At 40.0% G+C, this 25,863-nt stretch overlaps 1 protein-coding gene across 1 annotated transcript in view; it reads right to left on the bottom strand.

Moving 5' to 3' along the window:
* Positions 1–25,863, bottom strand: part of C2H10orf67 (chromosome 2 C10orf67 homolog) — an 84,685-nt gene that overhangs the window by 34,975 nt on the left and 23,847 nt on the right. The window contains 4 exon segments of the mRNA XM_073220180.1: positions 5,243–5,308; positions 12,677–12,735; positions 13,853–14,000; positions 20,421–20,564. Of these exon segments, the coding sequence (XP_073076281.1) occupies positions 5,243–5,308; positions 12,677–12,735; positions 13,853–14,000; positions 20,421–20,564 (417 nt within the window).

Below are 25,863 nucleotides of genomic sequence, written 5' to 3'. Positions count from 1 at the left end.
GCAGTTCCCCTAAAATACCCTGTAGAGGTGGTTTGTGGGAGGCAAATTCCCTCAACTTTTGCTTCTCTGGGAATTGTTTAATCCCTCCTTCATATTTAAATGATAGTTATGCTGGATACAGAATTCTTGGTTCAAGGCCCTTCTGTTTCATTGCATTAAATATGCATTTCATTGCATTTCATGCCATTCTTTTCTGGCCTGTAAGGTTTCTGTTGAGAAGTCTGATGATAGCCTGATGGGTTTTCCTTTGTAGGTGACCTTTTTCCCCTTTTTAGCTGCCTTTAAAACTCTGTCCTTGTCCTTGACCTTTGCTATTTTAATTATTATGTGTCTTGGTGTTGTCCTCCTTGGGTCCTTTCTGTTGAGAGTTCTGTACACTTCCATGGTCTGATCGATTATTTCCTCCTCCAGTTTGGGGAAGTTTTCAGCCATTATTTCTTCAAAGACACTTTCTATCCCTTTCTCTCTCTCTTCTTCTTCTGGTACCCCTAGAATGCGGATATTGTTCCTTTTGGATTGGCCACACAGTTCTCTTAATATTGTTCCATTCCTGGAGATCCTTCTATCTCTCTCTGCATCAGCTTGTATGTGTTCTTGTTCTCTGGTTTCTGTTCCATCAATGGCCTCTTGCATCTTTTCCATTCTGTTTATAAATCCTTCCAGAGATTGTTTCATTTCTGTAATCTCCTTCTGGACATCATTCCTTAGCTCTTGCATATTTCTCTGCAGCTCCATCAGCATGGTTATGAGATTTATTTTTAATTCTTTTTCAGGAAGACTGGTTAGGTCTATCTCCTTCTCAGGATTTGCCTCTGTGATCTTGGTCTGTATCAATTTCTTCTGCCTTTTCATGGCGATAGAGGTAGTTGTGCAGAGCTGGCATGTGTGTTGGCTGGGAGAACATCCCTTCTTGCTGGTTTGTGGCCTTCCTCTCCTGGGAGAACAGCAACCTCTAGCAGCTTGTGCTGGGTAGCTGTGCACAGACAGGGCCTCTGATTCTTGCCCGGACACTGTGGAGTTAAGCTCCATGGTTGCTATGGGCGTAGCCGGCCTCATTCTGCTGCTCCAATATGGTGGAGCCGCGTCAGAGGGGAAACAGGTGGGAGGCTGTTTATCACCATGAGGGACCTCCGAGCTGTGCTGCTGCCCAGGGGGTTAGGGCGTCCGGAGTTCCCTGGGATTCCCAGCTGCTGGGCTAAGTGTCTCGGGACTCTTTCGTCCAGCTGTGGGGTCCCTGTCCCTTTAAGACTTCCAAAAAGCACTCGCTTTTCTTTGTGCCAGGTGTACCGGCTATGGAGACCTGCTCACAGGTCTTACTGTCCTGTTTCCCTAGTATCCAGCACCCCATGCACTGTGTGTCTGTACTCTGGTGCAGATGGCTAGGGCTGGCTATTTAGCAGTTCTGGGCTCCCTCTCCCTCCCTGCTCTGTCTCCTCTCCTCTCCCTGGGAGCTTGGGTGAGGGGTGTTCAGGTCCCGCCGGGCCAAGGCTTATATCTTACCCCCTCTGTGAGGTGCTGGGTTCTCACAGGTGTGGATGTAGTCTGGTTGTTGTCCTGTGTCTTCTGGTCTCTCTTTTAGGAATAGTTGGATTTGTTGTATTTTCAAAAATATACATGGTTTTGGGAGATTTCCACTGCTCTACTCATGCTGCCATCTTGGGTGTGCCTCCCTGTTGGTGCTATTTTTAAAAAAGTTTTAATTAGTCTGATAGGTCTGTAGTGAGAAATTAATACAGCAAGATTTTGGTTATAAATTAATTAATTTGGTTAATACAATTATTTTCCTTGATTTTAGTTAATAATATTGAGCATCTTTTATGTGCTTCTTCAGTAAAATGTTTGAGTCTTATGCCCATTTTGTAATTGCATTTTTTTTTTACTGTTGACTTTTGAAAGATTTTTATATACCTGAATATTAGTCCTTTGTTAGATAAATAGTTTGCAAATATTTTCTCCAAGTCTATATCTTGTCTCTTCATCTGCTTCACATGTGCTTTTACAGAGTAAAAGCCTTCAATTTTGATGAAGTCTTTTATGGACTGAATGAAAGGAAAAGAAGGGACATGAAATCAACAGTCCAAGCAGGTTTATTGCTAAACCTGAGAGGGACACCTCTGTTCTGGTGAACAGAACAAAGAAGGTGTCTCTTGCAGGCTAAGAGGTGTTTTATGGCCAGGTTTTTGGCAGGCTTTTGAGGGGAGGAGTCAGGGAAAAGGTGGGCTGTGGTTTGCTGACGTGTCCTCTGGAGGATGCTTGTAGCCTAAGTAAATTGAAACCTAGGTCTCTCGGAGGTGGCAGGTGGGCTTATTCAAAAAGGCAGTACTCCTGTCCGAACTCTATCACTGAATGCTTGTGTCCTTGCAAAATTCATATGTTGAAGCTTTAGCTCCCAATGCGATGGTATTAGGAGGTGTGACCTTTGAGAGGTAATTAGATTTAGATTAGGTCCTTAGCTAGTTAGGTTAGCTAGCTCCCTGTTGCTCACTCTCCCTCTTCCTCCCTCCCTCCTCCTCCTTCCTCCCCTCTTCACAGGCAGGGCTGTGGGAGCACTCAGGGAGAAGGTGACAATCCACAGTCCAGGAGGCCAGCTCTCAGCAGATACCCAAATGGCTGGCTTCTTGATCTTGAACTTCCAGCCTCCAGAACTCTGATAAATAAATGTCTGTTGTTGAATCCACCGGGTATGGTATTTTACACCCACTGAGCAGACTATGACAAGGTCCAATATTTCAATCTTTCCTTTTGGGGAGTTTTTGGTATCAAGTCTGAGAACTCTTGGCCTAGTCCTAGATCCCAAAGATTTTCTCTTATGTTTTCTTCTGAAAGTTTATGGTTTTGCATTTTACATTTAAGTCTATGGTCTAGTCTGAGTTGTGTAAAGTGTGAGGTTTACATGTGGTTCATTTTTGGGGGCAAATATCATATGATCACTTATATGTGGAGTCTAAAATACTCTGAATTTATAATAGATACAGAGAACAGGTTGGTGGTTGCCAAAGGTGGGAGGTGGGGGGTAGGCAAAAAGGGTGAAGGTGGTCACAGGTACAACCTCCAGTTAGAAGATAAATGTTCTGGGAATATAATATACAGCATGATGACTATAGTTAACAATACTCTCTTGTATATTTGAAAGTTGCTAAGAGAATAAATCTTAAAGTTCTCATCACAAGAAAAAAAATTGTAAGTATGTGAAGAGATGGATGTTAACAAGACTTGTGATCATTTTGCAATATATACATGCATCAGATCATTTTGTTGTGCACTTAAAACTGATACAGTGTTATATGGCAATCATATCTCAGTTATAAAAAGGTGAATGAAAGCCACTAAGCATAGGAATCGCAAGAAAATAAAAGATTATTTCACATGCACCTCTTAAAGCCCATCTAAGGACATAATCGGTGCATATTTCATTGTTTACCTTCTTAGCCATGCCTTTTTCATACCAGCTTTTGACTTTTAAAACTAGGCTTTTAATAGGCCATAAAATAAACAGTATTGGAAAACAGTAATAGAAGAGCATGGGAAATTAAAAACATAAAGAAAGTTTTTAATTTTTATAAAATGGCTCTGCTCAATAATTCTCCCACTCCTCCATCTAGGCGCAATCATCAGTCCAGAAGTCCCCATTTCTGGAGAAAGCACTATGGCTAGAAACAGCAAGACCACAGAGCCGCAAAACCAGCCTCCTTCTGAGTGACTGACAGAATGCCTCTGGAGGGTAGGACGCACCAAACAGCGACCTTGACGGGCCCAAAGCATGCCATGGAAACTTTGGTCACAAGAAGAACCTGGGGCACACTCTTTCTACTGAACACTTGAACCCCCAAACAAGTTCAGAGCATGCTGAAGACTTGGCTGCCGTGAGGTTTGTGATGCAAGACCTTGCTGCTTGGCAACAAGCGTGGTGCTCAGCAAACTGCTAAACAACAACGTAAAACTTGATTGGTTCCCCTGTGGGCAACATAATAGCACCGGTTAACCATGTACAGTTCAAATAAAGAGGCAAAGTAATTTGAAAACTATGGGGCCTGTTCATGGTGTAGGCACAAACTCACTGATTAAGTAGTTCCATTTCTTCTCGAATACTGCTAACAAACTCACTTTTACTTCCCACTCTATAAAAACACTTTCAATTTTAATGGCAATGTGCACATTTAGCTCTTTGTTTTCAGAAGCAACTCCTGGACTTTGGAGAAATGACAGAAGAGGCTGTGGGTGGGACAGATGAAATTGACCAAGTATACTCAAATAATGGAGAAAATTTTTATTTGCCAGATACTTAAAAGTGGAGGGCAGAGGGTTCCAAATAATATATTTGCATGGTTTTTGTGAATAGTGAACCATAATTTTTTTCGTCGCCTGCATTCCCAAGTTGGTTTCATAGAAGGCTTTATTGTAGTCCCCAGCATTGTTTTGCATTAATTTCTATGACAAGGAACCCAAAACACATGGTGCTGAGAGTAACAAAACAGTTAGGGAAACAGTCATGACTTGGCACAAAGTGTGACAAGCTGTAAAAAAGGGCATGTTTCAATATCTGAAGTGGTGTTGATTTCCTATGAACAACCTTTTCTCTTCTAAACAGTATCATATTCTTTTCAAGCACATTTAGAACGCAAGTCAAGCTGTGTTTTATTTTTTATTATAATAAACACAGTCAGTTTACTGTAACAAAGACATACTAGTGGCAATCAGTTGAAAGCCCAAGTGTAGCACCATAAGCCGGGCAGGGGGTGAGGTGGCAGGGCCTGGGGGTGGGCAGTCAACTGATAAAAGACCAGCCGTCTGGAAAGTTCTCTTAAAAGAACATAAAAAGGCAGTGTTTTCTTATGAGACTAACACAGAATGCCAAAATATCTAGCTGGGCTCTTTTTTTGTTGTCCCTTATGGCAATTTGTAGCTAAAAATAACAAATCCTTCAAAAATATTGGGCTCTCATATGTTTTTTTTAATCTCCATAATGAAAACGAAAAATGTTACACACTACTTTAAAATGCAGTACTATTCCTTACATAAAATTCCTCCACATAATAAGTATATTTATTATATAGTATGCTACTCAAACTATATTCTTAAAAATGATCATTTAAAAATATTTATTATGCATACATTTAGATTCTTGATAAAGATGAAATGAAGAGTTCACAGTAAACAGTTTCAAATAAAGTTTACCAAACTTTCTTGATTAAATTGAACTTCTGCATTCAAATCTATTAGGAAATAATATAAATAACCTTACCACATCTTGAACTAATGATTTTTCCAAATCAAGTTCATATAATAATCTTTCTCTACCACCAGTTAGCTGAAAGAGAGGAATATTACATTTTGATTACAAATAAGAACAGAATATCTGAAATTCTTCCTCAGTAGAATCTAGTGAAATGTATTTTGAATCTAAATATGAGAAAAAGGATCCAAGTATGCTTAAAGGAAAAACTAAGCATCTATAGATTATCATGTAATAATAGCATTATTATATTTTTAGTATATAAGGAAGCAAAATACAGAAAATGCCAAGTTATTTACAATCTTCCTTTACTCCATCCCCCCAAAATGTGACATCAATACGTAATAAAGCAAGTCCCAGTCTGCCAAAAAGCACAATTTGACTTCACTCTTGATATGAACCATTTCTCTTATACTTTTGGTTTTTGTGCTATATTATATAATTGTCAAACTATATTCATACTAACTGAAAGTAGTCATCCAAAGCATATACTGCAGGGCCATTATACACGTAAGACTTGCCTCAGTATTTTAAATGATGGCCATTTGCGTGTGTATTATACACTGATAAAAGTCAAACTTTGGTTTTGACATCTATGCAGTTCAATTAATTCATTATTTAATAAACATGAATGGAACACCTTTTAGATGCCAGACATTTTGTTTAGCTACAGAGGTATACAAAGGAGGTAGAACAGATCCCTTCTCCTGGAGCATCTATAGAACAGTAGGAGAACAAGGTAAAAAAATGATTACAATATGTAAAGAAAAGTGTTAATAAATAAAATCTTTAGGTAGCCAAAAAGCATAAAAATCCACATAATTATAAGATATGCCACACATGGAGCTAACAGGAGAAGTGCCATTTGACAGGGGTCTCGAAGGATATGTAGAAGTTCAACAAGTTGGAGGAGAAAGGCACAGCAAACGGCAAACAAAATAGTGAAGCAACCGCAGAAAAGCATGGAGTAATGGAGGAAATGGTAGAAGTCTGGTATTATGGGACCCAGGGCGCATGCAGACAGGAATGGCAGGAAATGAAAAGAGAAGGAGATTCAGAGAGATACCAAGAGGGGTCTTGCTCACCACAATTAGGAGTGGAAGGCAGAATGATGCAATGAGGAGATAAAAGTCTGTTCAAATCAAAGCTCTGCTCATTACTAGCTATGTGGGTAAATTCTATGCTTAAAGGTTTCATTTTCTTGTCTGTAAAGTTAGGGTAATAAACCTACTCCGAAGAGCACTTCTGAAAAGAATTTGAGACAGCGAACGTGAAAGTCCTTGTCTATTCCTGGCATATGAAAATGACCCAGTATATTCTTGGGTAGCCGGATTTTATACCGAAGGCAGTGGGAAACCACTGAAGGCTTTAGCACATAAGATCAGAGTGTTAGGTAACTACAGCTGCAGCGTGGAAGCTAACTTCGCAAAGGGATACAGTGGAGACAGAAAAAGGAAGTAAGACTATGAGGAGGGCCTCAACTAAGTCTGTCAATGTTGTTGCAGAGAAAAGGGATTTGAGATGAATTTTGGAAGAAAAATCTACAGACCTAGTGACCAACTAGATATAAGGTATGAAGGAGAGAGTACAGAATGACTCTCCATTTGTCATTTGCTCCTCTGGAGAGATGGCATGTCATTAATTTAAATGAGGAACACAGCATAGTCCAGATTCAGTCAGTAATGAGCTCAAGTTTTGACAATGGGTTTGATGAACATATAAAGCACTTTTTCAGTAAATACTTTTGAGGGCTGATAACTAAGACTATAAGGATAAAAAAGACATAGTTCCTGACCTGAAGGGAGCAGATAGTTCCAGGTATGTGGAAGCATAGAGGGAGGCCCTAATTACCTTAAAGGATGAAAGAGGCTGTCAAAGAAGTCCTCCTGACACATGGAGCACTGAAACTGAGGATGTGGACAGAGTTGAAATTATGGATGTGGTATTGAGGGAAAACCTGAAGCAGGAGGGAGAGTTAGGAAGTCATGGGTAAACAGGTGCACCATGATGGGAGTGACTGAGGGCAGCCAGACAGACAGCAAGTTAACACAGTTTCCTTGAAGAGCATTCAAGGGGAAGATGGAGGAGAAGCCACTGACACATATTGCTTAGGACACTAATCAGAAGGAAGTGCCAGTGCAGGAGGCATCTGTGACGTGGCCCATAGTCCTCTGGCCTACAGCAGAAAATTCAGCAAGGAAAAGATTAGAAAATACTGAAGTCAATATGGATCTCACTGGGACTTTATTAACAGGGAAAACTTGCAGTGGGGGGAGTGACAAGCAATACACATCTCTTTGAAATGACATTTGAAGAATGATAAACGGCAATGGGGGAATGATGGCTAGACTTTGTAGGCTAGAGAGAAAATTTGAAAGAGAAAGAGGCTAATGAAGAGAAGTCACAAGAAGAGGAGGAAGGAGAGGTGGTCTGGCTAATCGGTGGAAGGATGCAGAGGGTGAAGAAGAATATCCTCTTCTGATGAAAAGTTTAGGTAAGGCTGGGTGACCTAAGTGACAGAATGAGGAAGAGGGTGCAGAGGGGAAAAAACAATCCATGTGTGCACCCTGTTCTCTGTGAATAAGGAACTGAGAAAAGTAGCGAAGGTTTCCCAAGACCTAGTGGGGAGTAAGAGAGTGCACTGCCAGGCAGGGGGCGGGGGCGGCTTCTCTGGGTTACAAGACCACACTCCTGCCCTGTCATGAAAGGCTGCCTCCTAAAGCTCAGGGCAGTCCCCGCAGGGTGGAGAGGAGTGGGGACTGGCTGGCTGGGAGCCTCAGAAGGCGGGGCGGCGGGTGGCCGAAGGTGTGCATGCGGAGTAGCAGGTTTAGAGAAAGTAAAGGAATGAGCGATGGAAAGAAAGGACGATTTTGTGTTGAGTCATCATTCCTTGGTCTGAAAAGAAGTGTTACCATGTTTCCAATGGGTGTCAATGACTAGCAAACCCCAGGCCATTAGTCCCCACCCCTCCTGCCTCCTGGGGTCGCTCTTCAATTATGTCTTCTCTATGTTGTATGTTTATTTTCTTTTTCTTCTTTCCATTGACATCGTTTAAAAATACTCCAGTTTCATCTTTAAAAAATTCCTCCCTCAACCCCATGTCCTTCCCACTACTCCCGGACCCTCCCTGGCCATCCACAGCCAGACCTGTATAGAGGTCTGTACTCACTGCCTCCACTTCTTCCTTCTGAACCGCTTTCACCTTCCAGTAAAATGATTTCATTGCAAGTCGACCTCCAAATAACCGGGAGACGTGTGGATGCAAAAGCAAGAGCATTTTTTGGGTAGCCAGCATGCTGGGATCTCACACTCACAGGTGGAGACCCCAAAATACAAGTTCATTCTTCTTTTATACATAGGAATGGGGTCGTGTGTAGAGCGGGCCGTGGGCAGAGCAGACCATGCGCAGAGCAGAATGGGCTGTGTGCAGAGCAGAACGGGCCATGTGCAGACCGGGCCGTGCACAGACCGGGCCCAGATATGACCTGACCCTCACCACAACCAACCCGCTCACCAACCACCTAGACTGGTTCCCTCCAGGTGGAGCGACACTCCTGACCGCCGGGTGGGTGAGCCGTCCACTTTCCACTGGCCGGGAGCATCTGGCCAGTCCTGGCAACTATGTTGGCCAAATCCCTGCAACTCCCGCAACCTCCCCCAGATGTGACCTGTCTTTCACAAAATAAAGTCACCTACAAAATGGAGCAGCATTAGTCAGGACTCTTCACACCGACCATTCTGTCGCCCAAGCTACTTGTCCAGTCTCCCCTTTTTGGCTGTTAGCACAAAGGCCTCTGGTGCAGCATTTGGCCCCAAATGATTCCTTCCTCCTGAGACTCTCACTGGGCTGCTGTGGGATCTACTCTCCTGCCCCTCCCCCTGCCCTCAGGCTGTGCTCATTTTCATTGGAATGCTATCAGCCTTAACTTCCCTCTCTCCAGTATCTCTCCTGCGGAGACACAGCCTTTGCTGCCTAACCATCTGCTGAATGCATTCTTCGCACCTTCCCTAGCGTCACTGTCCTCTTGCTCCAGGACTCTCTGGTTTCCCTGGTTTATTCAAGTAACCTGGCTCTGGAATTTTCTTCATCTCACTCCTCTTTCAGAGACCCAAATCCATTCCTGCCCCAGTGTTCAAGGCTCCACAAGGCACTCAGAAGGCAATTCAAAGCCCTTGGCATTGGGACGTGCCCTGCTTCTTGCCACTGCTCGATCTCAGGTACCCATCACTACAGCAAACCACAGGCACTGTCCTTCCCCGTGCTTCTGACTCCTGCTTTCCATGTGCCTTTCCTTGCTACTCTAACCTCTCTTCCAGGAGTCAGTTCAGTGACCTTCCTCCAGACCTCCCTGATCCCTTACAGTCTGTGCTGGGTGCGCCCCGTGTGCCCCATGGCAATCTCTTCCGCTCAGCATGCTGAGGCTGTTCTCACCCAGGCCTGAACCTCTGCCTTCTGGTCTGTCTTCCTCCCAGAAGGAAATTCATGTTATGGCCACAGCTGGAATATGGATGATTGGAATTTAAACATAAAAGCATATTGAATCCCATATTGACAGTGTGTAGTCCATGGCCAGAGGTCAGGCTGCCCAAATTCAGTCTATTTTCAACTTGTTTTAATTGCATCCAGGGCTTAAAAAAGGGCACATGAGGCCTCTCCAGAGGCTTTTTTCATTCTTCCATGTCCTGCTTACCCCTTCCCCACACCTGGACTTTCCCCTCCTTCTGCCCCACCACCAGTTTTCACAACATAGACTTCCCAGATTTCTACCTCATAGCCTAGCCATACTGAAGCAACAATTCCACAAACATACTTCATGCTTTATGCATCCACGCTCTGTACCGAACTGGTCCAGCCTCTTACCCACCTGGAAAAGTCTGCTTGAGTGAAGAGTATGAGACAGGTGTGGAACTATTCGGGAAGTCTTTCTTAGAACCTTCTAGGCAAAGCCAGGCATCTCTCTCTATGTGCACATACTTTGATTACAGTCAAATCAAAGTACATACACAGAGTGTGTACCCTACACACTGCCCAGGAGTTTTTGTACTTTCCTCTTGACTTGATCTTCTTCACAGCTGGGCCAACTCTGCATGTGTGTGTGTGTGTGTGTGTGTGTGTGTGTGTGTGTGTGTGTGTGTGTGTAATTTTTGTATCTCAGCAGTAGTGCAGTGTCTGGTACTAAAAGGCATCTAATAAACATTACTGAATTAATTGACTTAGTGAAGGATATTGGAAACAAACAGTGAATATCTGCTGTCATTTGTTCAACTTCTCCTGATCTGCTGTCTAGTTGACAAAGCACTTTGACATGCACTATATCATTCTGTCCTCACAGTAAGCCCCTGAGACACAGGAAGGAGGATGAGGAGCTGGCCCATGCGGCTATAGTGGCAGAAATGCAACAGGAGTCCAGGCCTCTAGATTCTGCTGCATACCAAATTGTAGCTATATTCAGTGTCTGTGTGGCAGTCCAGTGCATATAAAGAAAAAAAGAAAAGAGAATAAAAAATAAATCAGACTCTGGGTCTTCCATATTTGTCTAGAGTAGAGCTGCAAAATAAATCATAGATCTCATTTTGAATTTTACAGTAACCTTGTTAAAAAAGGTAAAAGAAACAAGTAAAATGGATTTTAATAATGTATTTCATTTATCCAAATATATATACAAAATGTTATCATTTCAATGTGTAACAGTCAGTATTAAAAATCATTAATGGGATATTTCATATTTCTTACACTAAGTCTTTGAAATCCAGTGTGTATTTTTCACTTATAACATATCTTAATTTGGGGGCTAAAATTTCATTGGAAATACTAGATCTGTATTTAGATTTCTTAAAATGTACAGATGAAAAGTAGATTCACATACCCAAGTTATTCAAAATAGACATCAAGGTCTTCTAATAGTAGAAACAAGTTATCAGTTTTTAAATTACAAAAATTAAAATCAAGTATGATTAAAATTCATTTCCTCAGCTGCGCTGGACACAATTCAAGCGTTTGGTAGGCCACATGTGGCTGTGGCTGCCATCAGGCAGAGCAGCACTGAACCGAAATATTCAAACCCACACGGTGTAGAATTAGTCTCTCGGGGAGCATGTTTCTTTCTAACTGGTGGCTTAATGGTGAGATTTTTTGCTTTAATCTTTTGTACTCACAGACAATAGTAAGCTTACAAAACTCATCTCTATCAGTCAGAGTACAGACTGAACAGCTTTAGAAGCATTAAAATAATCTGGGATGGTTACCTTGTAGGTTATTAATTAGAACTAGAAAGCAGGAATTTCATTTTTAACCTTCAAGCTTGTTGCCAAGAAGGTTAAACTTCGCTGTTCAAGACACTGTTGTCTTTCTGTGAGAGCGGGGTTTGTACTGTCCCCATAGGGTGAGGTCCAAGGAAACGCATCCCTCTGTGAAAACCTGTGATGGATTCAGTTATCATAGGAAACATTTCCCCAGAAAACACTGACCCAGCAGGGTCACTATGCCTTTAAAGAATAGTCTTGAAAGTAATTTTATTTAAAACCTAAGAATACCCGGGTTTGCACAATTAGGCTCAAATCTGAACCTCACTCAACTCGGACCATGTGGCAGTTGAGCTCTGGAAGTGTGCCTGGTGTGCCTTGAGGAATGAAGGTTTACTGTTATCTAATTTTTATTCATTTCCGTTTAAAAATTGAGACTCGATTCAGTTAGTGGAAAGCATTTGTATCTGTTTGAGATAATTCGAGGATATCAATCCACTCTGTCATCTGTAAATTTTATGAACTCTAAACACGTCCTCATTCTGTGAGTCACTCAGAGTATTTTGAAGTGTGCCAGACACTGTGCTGAGCGCTGGAAATGTCCCAGAGACTGAGGTCGCAGTCTGTGCCCTGATGGAGCTCGCGGTATGCAGGGAGGCTCACCGTCACGAAAGCGTTTTGAGGCCCACAGCTGCGGGAGTACACAGAGCTAAGAAACCACAAGGCAGAGCGCCTGACAGTGTGGAGGGCAGGAACCACAGCTCCTCCTGCGTCAGATACTTGGTAATCTTGCTCTTTGTGATACTAAAAGAATTCCCTATTCCAAATACTGATTTCCTGGATAACATGAGCCCAGGCCATTCACATACAGAAAAATGAACAGGAACCAACATCTGCTCTGAAAATAAGATTGTTTATTCATAATAGCATAATTTTTCCACAAGCACATCTTTGGACTCCATCTTTTCAATTCCTTACAATCAACAGGATAGACACAGTTATCCCAGACAAAGAAGTATTTCTACACTAATTCATTTTCAAGATGGAATCCTTATTCATTACCAGAGACCCTATCCAAATATAGATTAAATATAGAAATCGACTTTACATCATAAGACAAGTGGGAGGCAGTGTTGTTTCACCAATTGTGCTGAAGTTTTGATTTAAAAGTTATTCATTGATGTAAAAAAGTTACAGTACCTTTTGAATAGTTTTATGATCCTTTTTTGCCATCTCTTTCAGACTTATAATTTCATCTTCTGTAAACAAAAGGAGAGAGAGGCCAACCATGAAATTACAAGCTTATGCCCCTGTATTCAAATTGCCTGCTTCAGGGCAGGCTGTACACTGCTGGCAGGCATGGTGGACGCCAGTCCTAGCAGGACTGTGACCTTCACAACTGCCCTTGACATTCACAGCCTTCTTCCTGCTGTTCAGACGCCTGGTCAGATAGGGATTAAGAACTAAATTCAAGATCCAAGTGTGGCTGAGGGCTGAAGGCTTTTCATCAATACTAGCAGTGACATTTTCACTGTTAGTCACAGCCAATACAAAGTGCTTCAGCAGGTGGCACTGGATGACTTAGTAAGAACTACCAAAACCTGGAAAGCATTGTCATAGCACATCACAGGAGTAACAGAACTGCACTGGCAGGACTTGATTTTATCTTCAGGGGATGGTGTAATATATCTGATTTGATCAATGTTTGGCTAAAAAATTTGTATTGCTTACTCATTGTTTTTCATACAGCAGATGAAGGTCAACACTATATAGTTAACACAAATACAAAGATAACAGTAAGCAAAAAATAGTTTAAGGCACTTTAACTTTGGTGACTTAAATGCAACTTGTACCAAGCTATAAAAGGGGTATAAAGTAGAAGAGCAAAAATGTGTACTTTAAATTTGTATAAAATTGAAGATAGTTAAGTTGTAAGTAATAGTATATTTTTCTGAAGGGTGAACTGTTTCTCCACAAAGCATACCCCAATATGTGTGCTGAAGTATTTAAATGTTGTTAAATGTTGATAAATTTTAGATAATCAATTACACCTATGAAACAGAAATCAGTAAAATTTTATGTTTATAATATTTCTAAGTGAGATAGAGCACTGATTAGCACATTTTCCAAAAGCCAATCTTTGGTTTGAAAAAAACACTCTAGTTAAAGTGACTTGGCCCAGGAGTATTACTCAAGTATATTTTCTATTCCATAGAAGGAATGTCATCTTCAATGAAAATAAAAGACGGCTATTGAATTTATCTTTTAAGTTAAATAACTAAACAAATGAATGTTTGGAAAAGACAGATGTAGTCTGAATTTTATGAAGGGCCCAATGTACAGATTTTTTCTCAAAAAAAGACTGTAAAATGTTACCTAAGACTGAATTTTCTTTTAGATTGAGTTGGATTTCTTCTTCGAGTTTTGAAATGACTTGAAGCAGTCTCTCATTTTCCATTTTGTACTCCAAATTTTCTCTTTCTGGGGTTGCTTTTAGAGGGCTGATCTCTTTGGCAAAAGAGTCCTGAAAGATGGGGAATTCCATATTTCTAAGCAGGGCGTCGAGGATTTAAATATGAAACACGAGACAATGCAGATACAGAAGAGCTATCATATAATTTTCTGAATTCTATTACACACTTATAATATGAATAGTAAAAAGGAAGGAGATTAAATGGAGCTTGCTGGAAGAAAGGCTGCAGTACATTCTGTACAAAGACCACAGCACATGGGGACATTTTATTGACAAGAATAATGCATATCATACTGTGTTTGTGCCCTCACCATTCAGGTCAATTCATCATGGCGGCTGTGTCTGGGGAGGCGGCTGGGGCCCCTCTGCCCACAATTCCCTCTGTGTGTCTGAAGTGCTGTCCGCCAGCCTGTAACTAGGCAGGCTGGGGAGACCAGGACAGGCAGCACCAGGGGGTGGCAAAGTGCATGGCTAAGGAGGGGGGCTTGTTGCCTTTGTGGCATTTCCCAGTGTCAGCGCTGCCAGTGTCATGAGGAGCACATCACATGTCAAAGTGGTGACGTTTTCAGGCTGGGAGCCGCATGGAGCCCATCAGGCACACGGATATCCACACAGTTGGTCTTCTGCTTGGTGGAGGAGCCACCCAGAGGCAATTCATATTCTGAACATTAACATGGCTTTGCATGCCTGTCACACTGGGGCTGTGCAGGCGTTTAATGCTATTGAAGACTTCGGTTTAAATCTCTATGCAAACAGTGATTACCTTGTAAGAAGGTTTCAGGATAACTTACAACAAAAGACATTAAAGTTATAGTTTTAGTAAAGCAAACTCATTTACATTTTTATTATGTGTGTCTTTTGTTTAAATCTTGCCATGTCCATTATGGAAGAGGCTTTTTCTTGCGCATAGAAGCTTATTGGAAAAGCTACTCTTCTTTTCTTTTTCTTCTAGTCTGTTTCGCAGCTATTGAAAGCATCTGAATATACTTGCTTATAGCTGTCTAGATTTTACTGCCACACACTTAAAAAAAAATTAAGATGTAATGGGTTGGGAAAGCTGGTGCAGAACTTTGTACTTCATGTTGGTAAATGTTAAATGATAATGCAATCTCAAAATATTAAGGAGTATGTTTAAAAGTCCTGCTACTATGCTAAAAGAGATAGAAGGTTCTATATGTCTTGCTTCAAAATTAATATGGACAACAGAAATGCTTTTGAACTTGAAGTAATCTTCAGCTGAATTACAACCTATTCTTTTTGTACTAATGCCATGACTGCAAATACACAAGAACAAGCTCTCCCCTTCAAAACACAATAATTCCTCCCACTATACCAGTTTCCTTTTGGTGTTGTATTTTTATTTAACTTCAGAGCTTTTTCTGGAAGTAAATTATTTAAATGTTTTTCTCTGTGATCATAATGGTTCAAAAGAAAAATAGCAGCTACAATGTTTGTAGTACATTAATGAACCCTTAAAAAATAAGCGACTTGGTAATGAAATTATATCAGAGTTAATTTTTTAAATAATGTTAAATTTTGCACTAAATTCAATACAAATCTTCACTATTTTGATTCACCATTCCATTTAAATTATTTGAGCCCAATTAATTCTTAATTAATGAAAACTAACAAATCTAATAGTAGTAACAACAACACAGTCGTAACAAAAGAAGAATCCCAGTCATTAATTTCTTGTCCCATACAGTTCAATTTGAGACCATCACAGAATCATTAATATCTTGTCCCATACAGTTCAATTTGAGACCATCACAGAATCATTAATATCTTGTCCCATACAGTTCAATTTGAGACCATCACAGAATAGACTAAAAGGGCTTTTTTAAAAGGGCAAACAATATTTGCCTTACTAGGCTTAAGCATTACATTGCCTAACAGTGGCAAAATATGAACATCCACAGTGGGTTATGTGAGCACCTGTTATCATGAACTAAACAAGAATGATTTGAATTAATCAGACGGAGTGGCAGCAGCTAATACCTAAATGTTTTTTCTAAAAATTTCCTGTAAAAGCAGGAAACAAGGAAAACATTCAACTGGAAGGTTTTCCTTCATACCCCTCAGCAGCCCCCGTTTTGGGAAGGTTAATCTTTAGCTCTGTCCCCACCATCTGTCAGCTGCAGGAACTGCAGGTAATTAACTATTCAGACTCCCACAGCAATGAGGACACTCATTAGCAAAATGAACAATGGGATAGTTCTGGGCTGCTACGGTCATCTGTTACACTCTGAGTGGCAGGTTTTGTGGTGGTGTTCTTTCTACCATCTGCCCACATCACTAGTTTTGGCTTACTTAAGCCATGAGATTTCTTTAAAATAAACTGCTTTCATAAACCAACACTAAAAAGGTTGGACATCCTAAAGGCGGTGAACTAGATGTAACTATTTAAAGCAACATTATAGTCAGGGAGAGATTGTGTGTGATCCATGATTATTATGGAGTTTTAAATTCATATAGGAACTTGCTAATTTAAAGTCATTCTATCAGGTGAAAACCAGGACTTCAGGTTGTGGCTTATGGGCTCTTTCTCTGGTGAGCATTCACAAGATGTGCAGAATCACTGTTCTCAGCTTTCAGAATCCCAAATAGATCTCGAAAGAATCACTTCTGAAGAATGAGTATTCTAGAGCCTTTCTACTCAAAGTGTGGTCCACAAACCGGGAGCCCCAGCATTACCTGGGAGCTTACTGGAAATGCAGAATCTCCAGCTGCAGCCCAGGCCCACTGTCAGAATCTGTATCTTAACAAGAGCTGCAGGTGACTTGTCTGCACAATAAGGTCTGAAAAATATGGCTTAGAGTACTGCATGTGTCCGTTCAGCAGTCTCCTTTCTACTAAGTTGGCATCTCAATTCTGCAGGCTCTGCATACAGTACTTGGACATCTCAATTTTCTCCCGGGAGTGGAGTAGGGTTCGTATGCATGCCCATGCTGCATGACAGTCATAGAGAAGAGCAGGTGTTTTCCCAATGAGTGACAACCAGGAAAGTGGCACACTGGGGCAGTGCAGCCCTGCAGAGCTGCTACTCTTGAATGGCAGCTGTTTCAGAGCCGTCAGCAACAAGAAGTTATGTTCACCTATGGGGGGTTGCACGGATGATGGCTGCACAGCTCATCCATATTGGGGTAAGAAAGAAAAATGAAAAGTCTTTTCCAAATGACAACTTCAATTGCAATTGAAACAATACGTAGTGAGCAGGTGGCAACATACACCTCCTTGAGCAATTCTCAAGGGGATTTATCAACAAAAAGCATGACAGCTCTATGACTAGAGTGATATGCAGTTAAGTCGCAGTGGTTTCCTACAAAATGAAACCTGAAAAGACACTCAGCTTTTGAATGAAGTTGCTCTCAGGAAAATTCAACATTATGAATGTTTGGAACCAAGACAGATGGGGCTTCTGTAACTTGAAAAACTTCCTTTTCTGATTTCCACTTTGTTATAAATATAATTTAAACTTGTTGTTTATTAAACTTCCCCTTTCCTATCACATCCTTGGTAGATTTCTCTCAAAAACAGTCCTGGAGAGATATTATGACTACTTATTAACTATCAAGCTATTCATGTAATTTCACAACCAGTAAGAATAAACCACAGTGTTTCCCTATTGTTTATTTGATTTGTTTATTTCAATTTTTATCAAGTTATTTCCAAGGCTACTTTGCGATTTTCGAATTGTTTCGCCAAATTCTGTTTTCCAAATCTGATTTCAGTGGTGTCTCGAGCTTTTTTACCACCACTAGAGGGAGCAGTTGTATAAGACGAAATTTCAAATAAACAAAACATGCTCCATCATCTAGAAATTAAGTGGCATGGAGTTTTAGGAAAGCTTGTTCACAGATTTAAGAAAGTATTTTGTTTAAGTTTATTTTACAAAACAAAGGATCTGCTTTTGCCATATTCATGTCCATGTAACTGCTCTTCATTGCCCTGAGTCCCGGCAGGAGAGCAGGGCTATAGGTTCTGTCAGGGTGCTAAGGAGCTGGGAGAAATGTACACGCCCAGGTATACAGGAATACCTCATTTCCTCAAATCTGAGGGTGTTTACAGAAATTCTGATGTGGTCCCCTTTGGGACAAGTTACAGTGGAATAAGTAGGGTATTCGGGTGCCATCCTGAGCCAGAGTAGGGGGCAGCCTCCCATTTTCTGTAGACCTCACAAAACCACCGCCCAGCCCCATCCTTTCTGCAGGACATCCAGATAGTTTACAAGTTTCAAACACTTGGAGGCATAAACATTACAAGAAAGGTCTCGTGTTTTAGACTAAATAGCTGGATCACTAAACTGAGATGTTCTCAATAGCCCAGAGGTCTGTTCAGTGCATTTCATTGAACATAAACGATGGTTATAAGGACTTGGATATTTCCCCATAATGATAACTAGAATGCATATATTTGTCCTTCTTCAAAGAACTCAAAGTAATTCAGTCAGTATAACCGGTGTCCTTCTCATAACTCTCTTGGCTAGGTGGGCATCACTTTCCATTTCACAAATGGAAATAAATGAATCAAAACTGCCTTGCCAATCTCTGCTGGATGTCTTTGGCCAAGGCAGGATTATAAGCCAAAAAGATCAGTTTTTTAGCCTTTTTTATTAAATTACTTTCTCCAAAAGATAAGAGTAGATGAGGACCCAGGAAAAGGTTAAAGAAAAATAAATGCAAAACCTGGATGTACCGCCTCCTCCAAGGCAGTCAGAACATCTAAAAAAAACTCAATATTCAATTTTATTAGATCTATACTGATAACACATAATACTACATTACTTAGAAGATATTTAGGTTTTTTTTTTAAAGAACATGAAGAATTCCAATAGATTACACAAGGCAAGTACTCCACCAGTTAGCTAGTAAACCAAGTACTTTCGAATTGGCACAAGTTCAATTCCTTGTCTCTTCTAACCTTGGAGTTTTAAGCAAGAATATTAGTGTGAGATTTTGAAAAATGGTAGATTGCATATAAAGAGGCTGGCAACTCACGAGAGTTTCTTCTTAGTGTTAACGTTCTGATGTACAACTTCTCAGACTCTTCCTGTACATATATATGCATGTGTCAATACTTAAGTGTGTGTGTGTATATATATATATATATACATGTATTAATATATTAGTATATTATAATAATACAATCTATACTATATGTATACAGTTGACCCTTGAACAAAGTGGGGCTTAAGGTTACCAACACTCACCACCCTAACTTCCTACCTCATGCAGTCAAAAATCCAAGTATAACTTTTGACTCCCCAAAACTGACTTAACAGCCTGCTGTTATCTGGAGCCTTACCAATAACGTAACAGTTGATTCACACTTATTTTGTATGTTATATATATTATATACAGTATTCTTACATTAAAATAAACTAGAAAGAAAATGCTTTTCCAAATTGTCACAAACCTCCAAAACATTTTCCAGTGTATTTATTGGGAAAAAAACCCACATGTAAAAAAACCTTCACAGTTCAAAATTGTGTTGTTCAAGAGCCAACTGAATAAATATAAACTACAACCTTTAATTCTTATCATAGAACATAAAGTTCCACTTCCTTCTGTGGGCTTTGAATTCAGTGGGACCTTGGTTTACCAGCCACCTTTACCACTTCAAGCTGTGTGCCTGGGGAAGGTACTTAACCACCCGGTCTCCACTTCCTTGTCTGTACACCAAGCTGGGAGAGGAGCAGAGGTGCCACTCATGAGGCACCTGGTGCTGCCCGATGACATTCAGTAGATTGTTAGTCCTCTGGCCTCCGTTAGCCTCTCCTACTCATGCAGCAATCAGCTTCGTGCTCTTAAAGCCTAATACTCAAAAGCCCTCTACGGCTCTGCACTGGTGTTGGGCCAGCAGTTTGAAGCTGACTTGAAATGTAAATGAACTTGCCACACTTGCCAGAGCCTTCCCAATTCTCCTGGACAGGAGTGTAGACTCTCCTTTCTGCTCCCTCTCTCCCACCAGTCCTTTGTCTAAGCAGCAAACCAGTTCCTGGCTCCCTTAGCAAGCAGGGAGGGTGGAGGAGGGGACAGCCCTCTGAGATTTTCTTTCCTGACATTTCTACTTACAGGTCAGACTTCCAAAACGGCCTCTGGGAAGCTTCTGACTTGGGAAGATTGCTTTGTGCCTTTCAAACTATCTGGACTGCAAAAAGTGGGGGAGAGTTTGAGAATTAAAACAAAAATCTATTAATGTCCTCTTCTAGAGTGGAAATGTTCTTGCAGTGGGAGATGCGTTATTTACATTATAAATAAAAATTGAGAACAATCAGATTGCTCCTATTTATAACCATTATGGGTTTTCCAGAGTATGCCATTGAGCAGGCTAGGGTTGGACTGGCTTATGCTGGGAACAGATGTCCAAGATACATCACATGTATTTCCTTTATTCCTAACCCAAGCTTTTAGATACTTACAACTTTATATACACATATTAAAATTAATTATTCTTTGCTTTGAAACTTACAAGTTTTTGAGATCCAGATTCCTCACATTGGTCTTGTTCTTCTTGTAATTCCTTAATAATTTCTTCTCTCTCCTTCAGTTTTCTTAGCAAAATATTTATTTTGACAGAAGCTGAGTCTTGTGGAGAAGTCTTCTCTTCTTCCACCTCAAAGAAATGTGATGGGAAATAACAGCATTAAAAATAACAGCACTAAGCTAGCACCACCAGAAACTATTTCATGTTCCAGCTAAGCCATTGTCTTGTAAGCAATTTTATTTTTGTAACTTGTACATAATTAAAAAAAAATTAAGGTGTCATTGATACACAATCTTATGAAGGTTTCACATGAGCAACATTGTGGTTTCAACATTCACCCATATTATCAAGTTCCTGCCTCCCCCACCCCATTGCAATCCCTGTCCATCAGCATAGTAAGATGCTATAGTCATTACTTGTCTTCTCATACTATACTGCCTTACCTGTGACCTACCTATATTGTGAGTGCTAATTATAAGGCCCGTTGATCCCCTTCTCCCTCCCTCCCCACGCACCCTCCCTAACCCCTTTCCTTTGGTAACCGCTAGTCCCTTCTTGGAGTCTGTGAGTTTGCTGCTGTTTTGTTCCGTCAGTTTTGCTTTGTTGTTATACTCCACAAATGAGGGAAATCATTTGGTACTTGTCTTTCTCCACCTGACTTATTTCACTGAGCATATTTCCCTGGCTTACTTCCCTCTAGCAACATCCATGTTGTTGCAAATGATAGGATTTGTTTCTTTTTAGGCTGAATAATATTCTATTGTGTGTATGTACCACATCTTTGTTATCCATTCATTTACTAATAAACACAGGTTGCTTCCATATCTTGGCTATTGTAAAAAGTACTGTGATAAACATAGGGTTGCATATGTCTTATTTTCCTGCATAAGTCAGGGATCTTGTTTTCTTTGGGTAAATTCCTAGGAGTGGAATTCCTGGGTCAATGGCATTTCTATTTTGAGTTTTTTGAGGAACCTCCATATTGCTTTCCACAGTGGTTGAACTAATTTACATTCCCACCAACAGTGTAGGAGGGTTCCTCTTTCTCTGCATCCTCGCCAGCATTTGTTGTTCCTTGTTTTTTGAATGTTGGCCATCCTAACTAGTGTGAAATGATATCTCATTGTGGTTTTAATTTGCATTTCCCCGATGATTAGTGATGTGGAGCATCTTTTCATGTGTCTGTTAGCCATCTGTATTTCTTCTTTGGAGAAGTGTCTGTTCAGATCCTCTGCCCATTTTTTAATTGGGTTATTTGTTTTTTGGGTGTCAAGGCATGTAAGCTCTTTATGTATTTTGGATGTTAACCCCTTATCAGATAAGTCATTTACAAATATATTCTCCCATACTGTAGGATGCCTTTTTGTTCTACTGATGGTGTCCTTTGCTATAGAAGCTTTTTAGTTTGATATAGTCCCATTTATTTATTTATGCTTTTGTTTCACTTGCCCAAGGAGATGTGTTCAGGAAAAAGCTGCTCATTTTTATAGTCAAGAGATTTTTGCCTGTGTTTTCTTCTAAGAGTTTTATGGTTTCATGACTTACATTCAGGTCTTCGATGCATTTTGAGTTTACTTTTGCATATGGAGTTAGACAATCCAGTTTCATTCTCTTACATGTAGGTGTCCAAGTTTGCCAACACCAGTTGTTGAAGAGGCTGTCATTTCCCCATGTATATCCATGGTTCCTTTATCATATATTAACTGGCCATATATAAACTTGCACATAATTTTTATTAAATAACTATATTTATAGTGGATGACATGCTAAAGTATCATGGAATATAGGTGCAATTATCCTATAAAACACAAAGCATGATGTCGTATTATAACTGCATAAGCTATGCAAATAGTAATGGTAAACCTTAATAGTAAATTCACATCATGATTGTGAGGGTCCTACTTCATTCCTCTAGAAAGGAAGATAGCCAAAATTTGAATATGTAAAAAAGGAAGTAAATGACTATTCCTTCAATGGTTTGGGATAGAGGTATGGAGGAAGTACCATTTCTTTTTTATTTTTCCATAGAAAAGGTTTGCTGACCTTTAATCTAGACAGGCTATATGCTTCATATGAAAAATTAGGAAACAGAGACCAGAGCAGAGAACAATACGTTAAAATAAAAATTTTTTTCATGCAAAGCTGTGGATAACAAACCATTAGGCATAAGAAAATAATCTTCAGGGTCTATGTGCATAACTATTCTGAAATGATATAATTTTAACACATCATTCCTTCCTCTCTGAATGAAAAAAAAAGATGGCTATGTTTTTGCTTTACTTAAAAAAATATAATAAACTGCTTTTGGTAATCCTAATAAGTAAGAGATTAAATGAAAAAAATCCACCATCAAGTTGGTTATAGTATTAGTTGACACCGTATGTCATATATGGCAGGGTCCCTGCTTTAGTCCATCTGCCTTTATAGCATGAGGTTTTCCTACCTTATGAGCAGTTTACAAAAATGTAATTACTGACAGTTGCATTACATTTGTTCTATAGAAATGCTATTATTTATATGATCATTTTAAAAAACTTTTCTATTATACTTAATCTTTATTCATTAATCTATGTCCACATTTCTGATTTTTTTCTTGGCATAGATTCCTAGAGGTAGAATGCCTGGCCAAAGCATATGAATGTTTTAATGGTCTTGATTCATTTTATAAATTTCCTTTCCAAAGGATTGTTCAATATATATTCTACTTTGAGGATATGGATGTTTATCTCACTACATTCCCTACCCACTGTATATTGTTTGTCTTTTCTATGACAATATGTATAGTATTTTATATTGTTTTAACCAGCATGTTTTCATCACCAATGAAAGTGAATTTTTATATGATATTAGCTATTTATTTTATATTCTGAAAATGCTCGATTCTTATCATATTCCCTTTTACTGAGAACTCAAAATACTTTCAGAACTTCCCTTGATCTTTTTATTAATCCATTTTATTGATTAGTTTTACTATTTTTATTTGTCAGTGTAGAAGTACCATTTCTGGACAGCCTGTTTTAAATATCTCTATTTACAGTCATTACTCTGGAGAATTGTATCACAAAACCAAAACAGGTAAGAAATGCTTAAAAAAATGGATGTGGTTTTACTTACTTCCAGCACATAGAAATCTTACTTTCAACCCTGCTATGCAAAATCACGTTGTCCATTTTGGACTCCTTTGAGAATTACAGAAGAATTATTTTATTTTTATTATCCATTCATTGTTAATATATTTGAGCACATGAACTTACAAGAAATATAGAAATATAGAAAAACCAAGTCATATCTGCTAATATACTTAACATATTTCAAAGAGTTAGATATAACAAACAAAAATTGTTCTAATATTATATGATGAATAACAGTAGACTGAAAAGACTAACATTGTATCGCAGTAAAATTAAGAGTCACACTAGGAACAGAGTGTAGGAATAGTCTACATAACACTAATGAAAAAATCAGCATAGGAATATGTAGTAGAATTAAAGGGTGAAAATAGAAGAATCCTATGACAGTATCAGCTTTTTAAATTGGGCTTTAAAGAACAGTGATGATTATGTGGAAGTATTCTTCACATCTGTTCTTATCTTTGTCTACAGCTCAAGTGTTCTGATGCGGCCCACACTCATCCCCATAGTGCCCTGGGTGGTACTGGGCAATCTCAAAAAGACAGGTCCAAACAGAATTCACCAAAGAGAGTTCACTTTCTGTATCCCTTTATTAACAGCGGCACAAGGCAGATAACCATTTTCTGTCATTTTAAGCCTTTTCTGCTCCCTCTCTAACTCCCCAGTTCTGTTCAGTCCACCCCTTGCTCTCTCCCAAACTTCCCTGTTCCATGGCCATTGGAATCCTTGCTTCGTTCACCTGGACAAGTCTCTTAACTCACCTCCCTGCCTCTCCTTTTGACTCCTCCAACCAGTCTCCACTCTGTGGCCAAAATGGTCTTTCTAAAACGCACCTTGGCCCCACTCCCTTAGCATGACATACAAAATGGCCTCCTTCATGATGTGCTCCAGCTACTTGGCCACTCGCTAGTCTCCTCTGCCCTTTCCCGACCCAGCTGGGTCTTTTGTCAGTAGTGATACTCAAAACCACCTTGGTGCCAATAGGCTCTGCCCTCACACTTGGAGTTCCTACCCCAGCAGACAAGCTCCAACCCGTCAATCTAGAATGACTTTAAAGTAGGACTGCAGGCCAGGTCTGTCACTTAGTAGCTTTGTGAGCTTGCACAAGCTTCTTAAATGCCCTGTGCCTCAGTTTTATCATCTGTAATATGGGATTAATAATGATACCTGAACTGTCATGAGACTTAAATAAGATAATGCAGGTAAACAATTTTGAATGGTGTCTACAACACAATCAGCTCCCTGTAAATACTGTCTCTTAGCCGTTATTACTGTTGTTACTGTTTGTCTTTTAAACCCAGATGCCACCTGCTCTGGGAGGCTTTAGCTCCTCCTCTCCTCTCCATCTGCCTTTCACTGCTGTATTTTTCCTATATCTTGTCAGCACTCTTCTTGGCTCACTTTGTTTATTATTTATTTGCTCACTATTTTTTTTGTTCTGAAATAGATTTATTTTGCTCTTAAAAACACCAAAACAAAGCTGCTTCTGACCAGTTAGTTAAATTGTCTCCTTTATAATATGCCACAAACCACCCTGGGAGCTCATTTAAAATCCTGCTAGGACCTACCCTGAGATGCTGCACAGACTCCTCAGTGTTCTAGCCAGCCTGCCTTTAGGGTGGGCTCCGTCTCTCTGGACTTCAGTGTACAGAGGGTCACGCTTCTTTGGAAGAACAAAAAGTTTTAATTTTGACATTTCATAAAATAATTGGGTGTCCCAGATACATAGTAATCATCTCCAGGAATGTTTCTGATGTTTTACAAGTGTTTACTGAATGTGCTGGACACAGAGGAGATGAGCAGAAAGCAGTTTTTTTCTTTACCACTCCTTCCAATCTGGTTTCCCTTGTGTTTCTCACCTCTTAGAACTCTCTGGAAAAGTGTCATGATTTGTTTGTTTAAGTGAGATAACAAACAAAATAGGTACAGGAAAGATAGAGAGAATGCAAAAGCCCAAAACAAACCCTATGCCCCCCGCCCCCGAATCTCCAAAATTTGCCCAGCAACGCTCCTATCTTCCCTCAGCTCAGGCCTCCCTTAGACTTGGCAGCCTGCAGTGGAGGATGGGGGTTGAACCTGGATTCCTTTTCTAATAACCAGAGATTTGGTCAAACACCCATCTAGATGTTTTTGTGAAAACGTTTTTTAGGTAAGATTAATGTTTAATCAATAGGCTTTGAATAAAGCAGATTACCCTCCGTAATGTGGATGGACCTCATCCAAATGGTTGAAGGCCTTCAGAGAAAGACTGAGGTCCCTGGAGGAAGAGGGAATTCTGTCTGCAGACTATTTACCCG

Source organism: Manis javanica, chromosome 2 (assembly GCF_040802235.1).
Source record: "Manis javanica isolate MJ-LG chromosome 2, MJ_LKY, whole genome shotgun sequence".
Taxonomy (NCBI): domain Eukaryota; kingdom Metazoa; phylum Chordata; class Mammalia; order Pholidota; family Manidae; genus Manis; species Manis javanica.
Note: the sequence above shows the minus strand (reverse complement) of the source record. Positions and strands in the feature narration are given on the sequence as shown.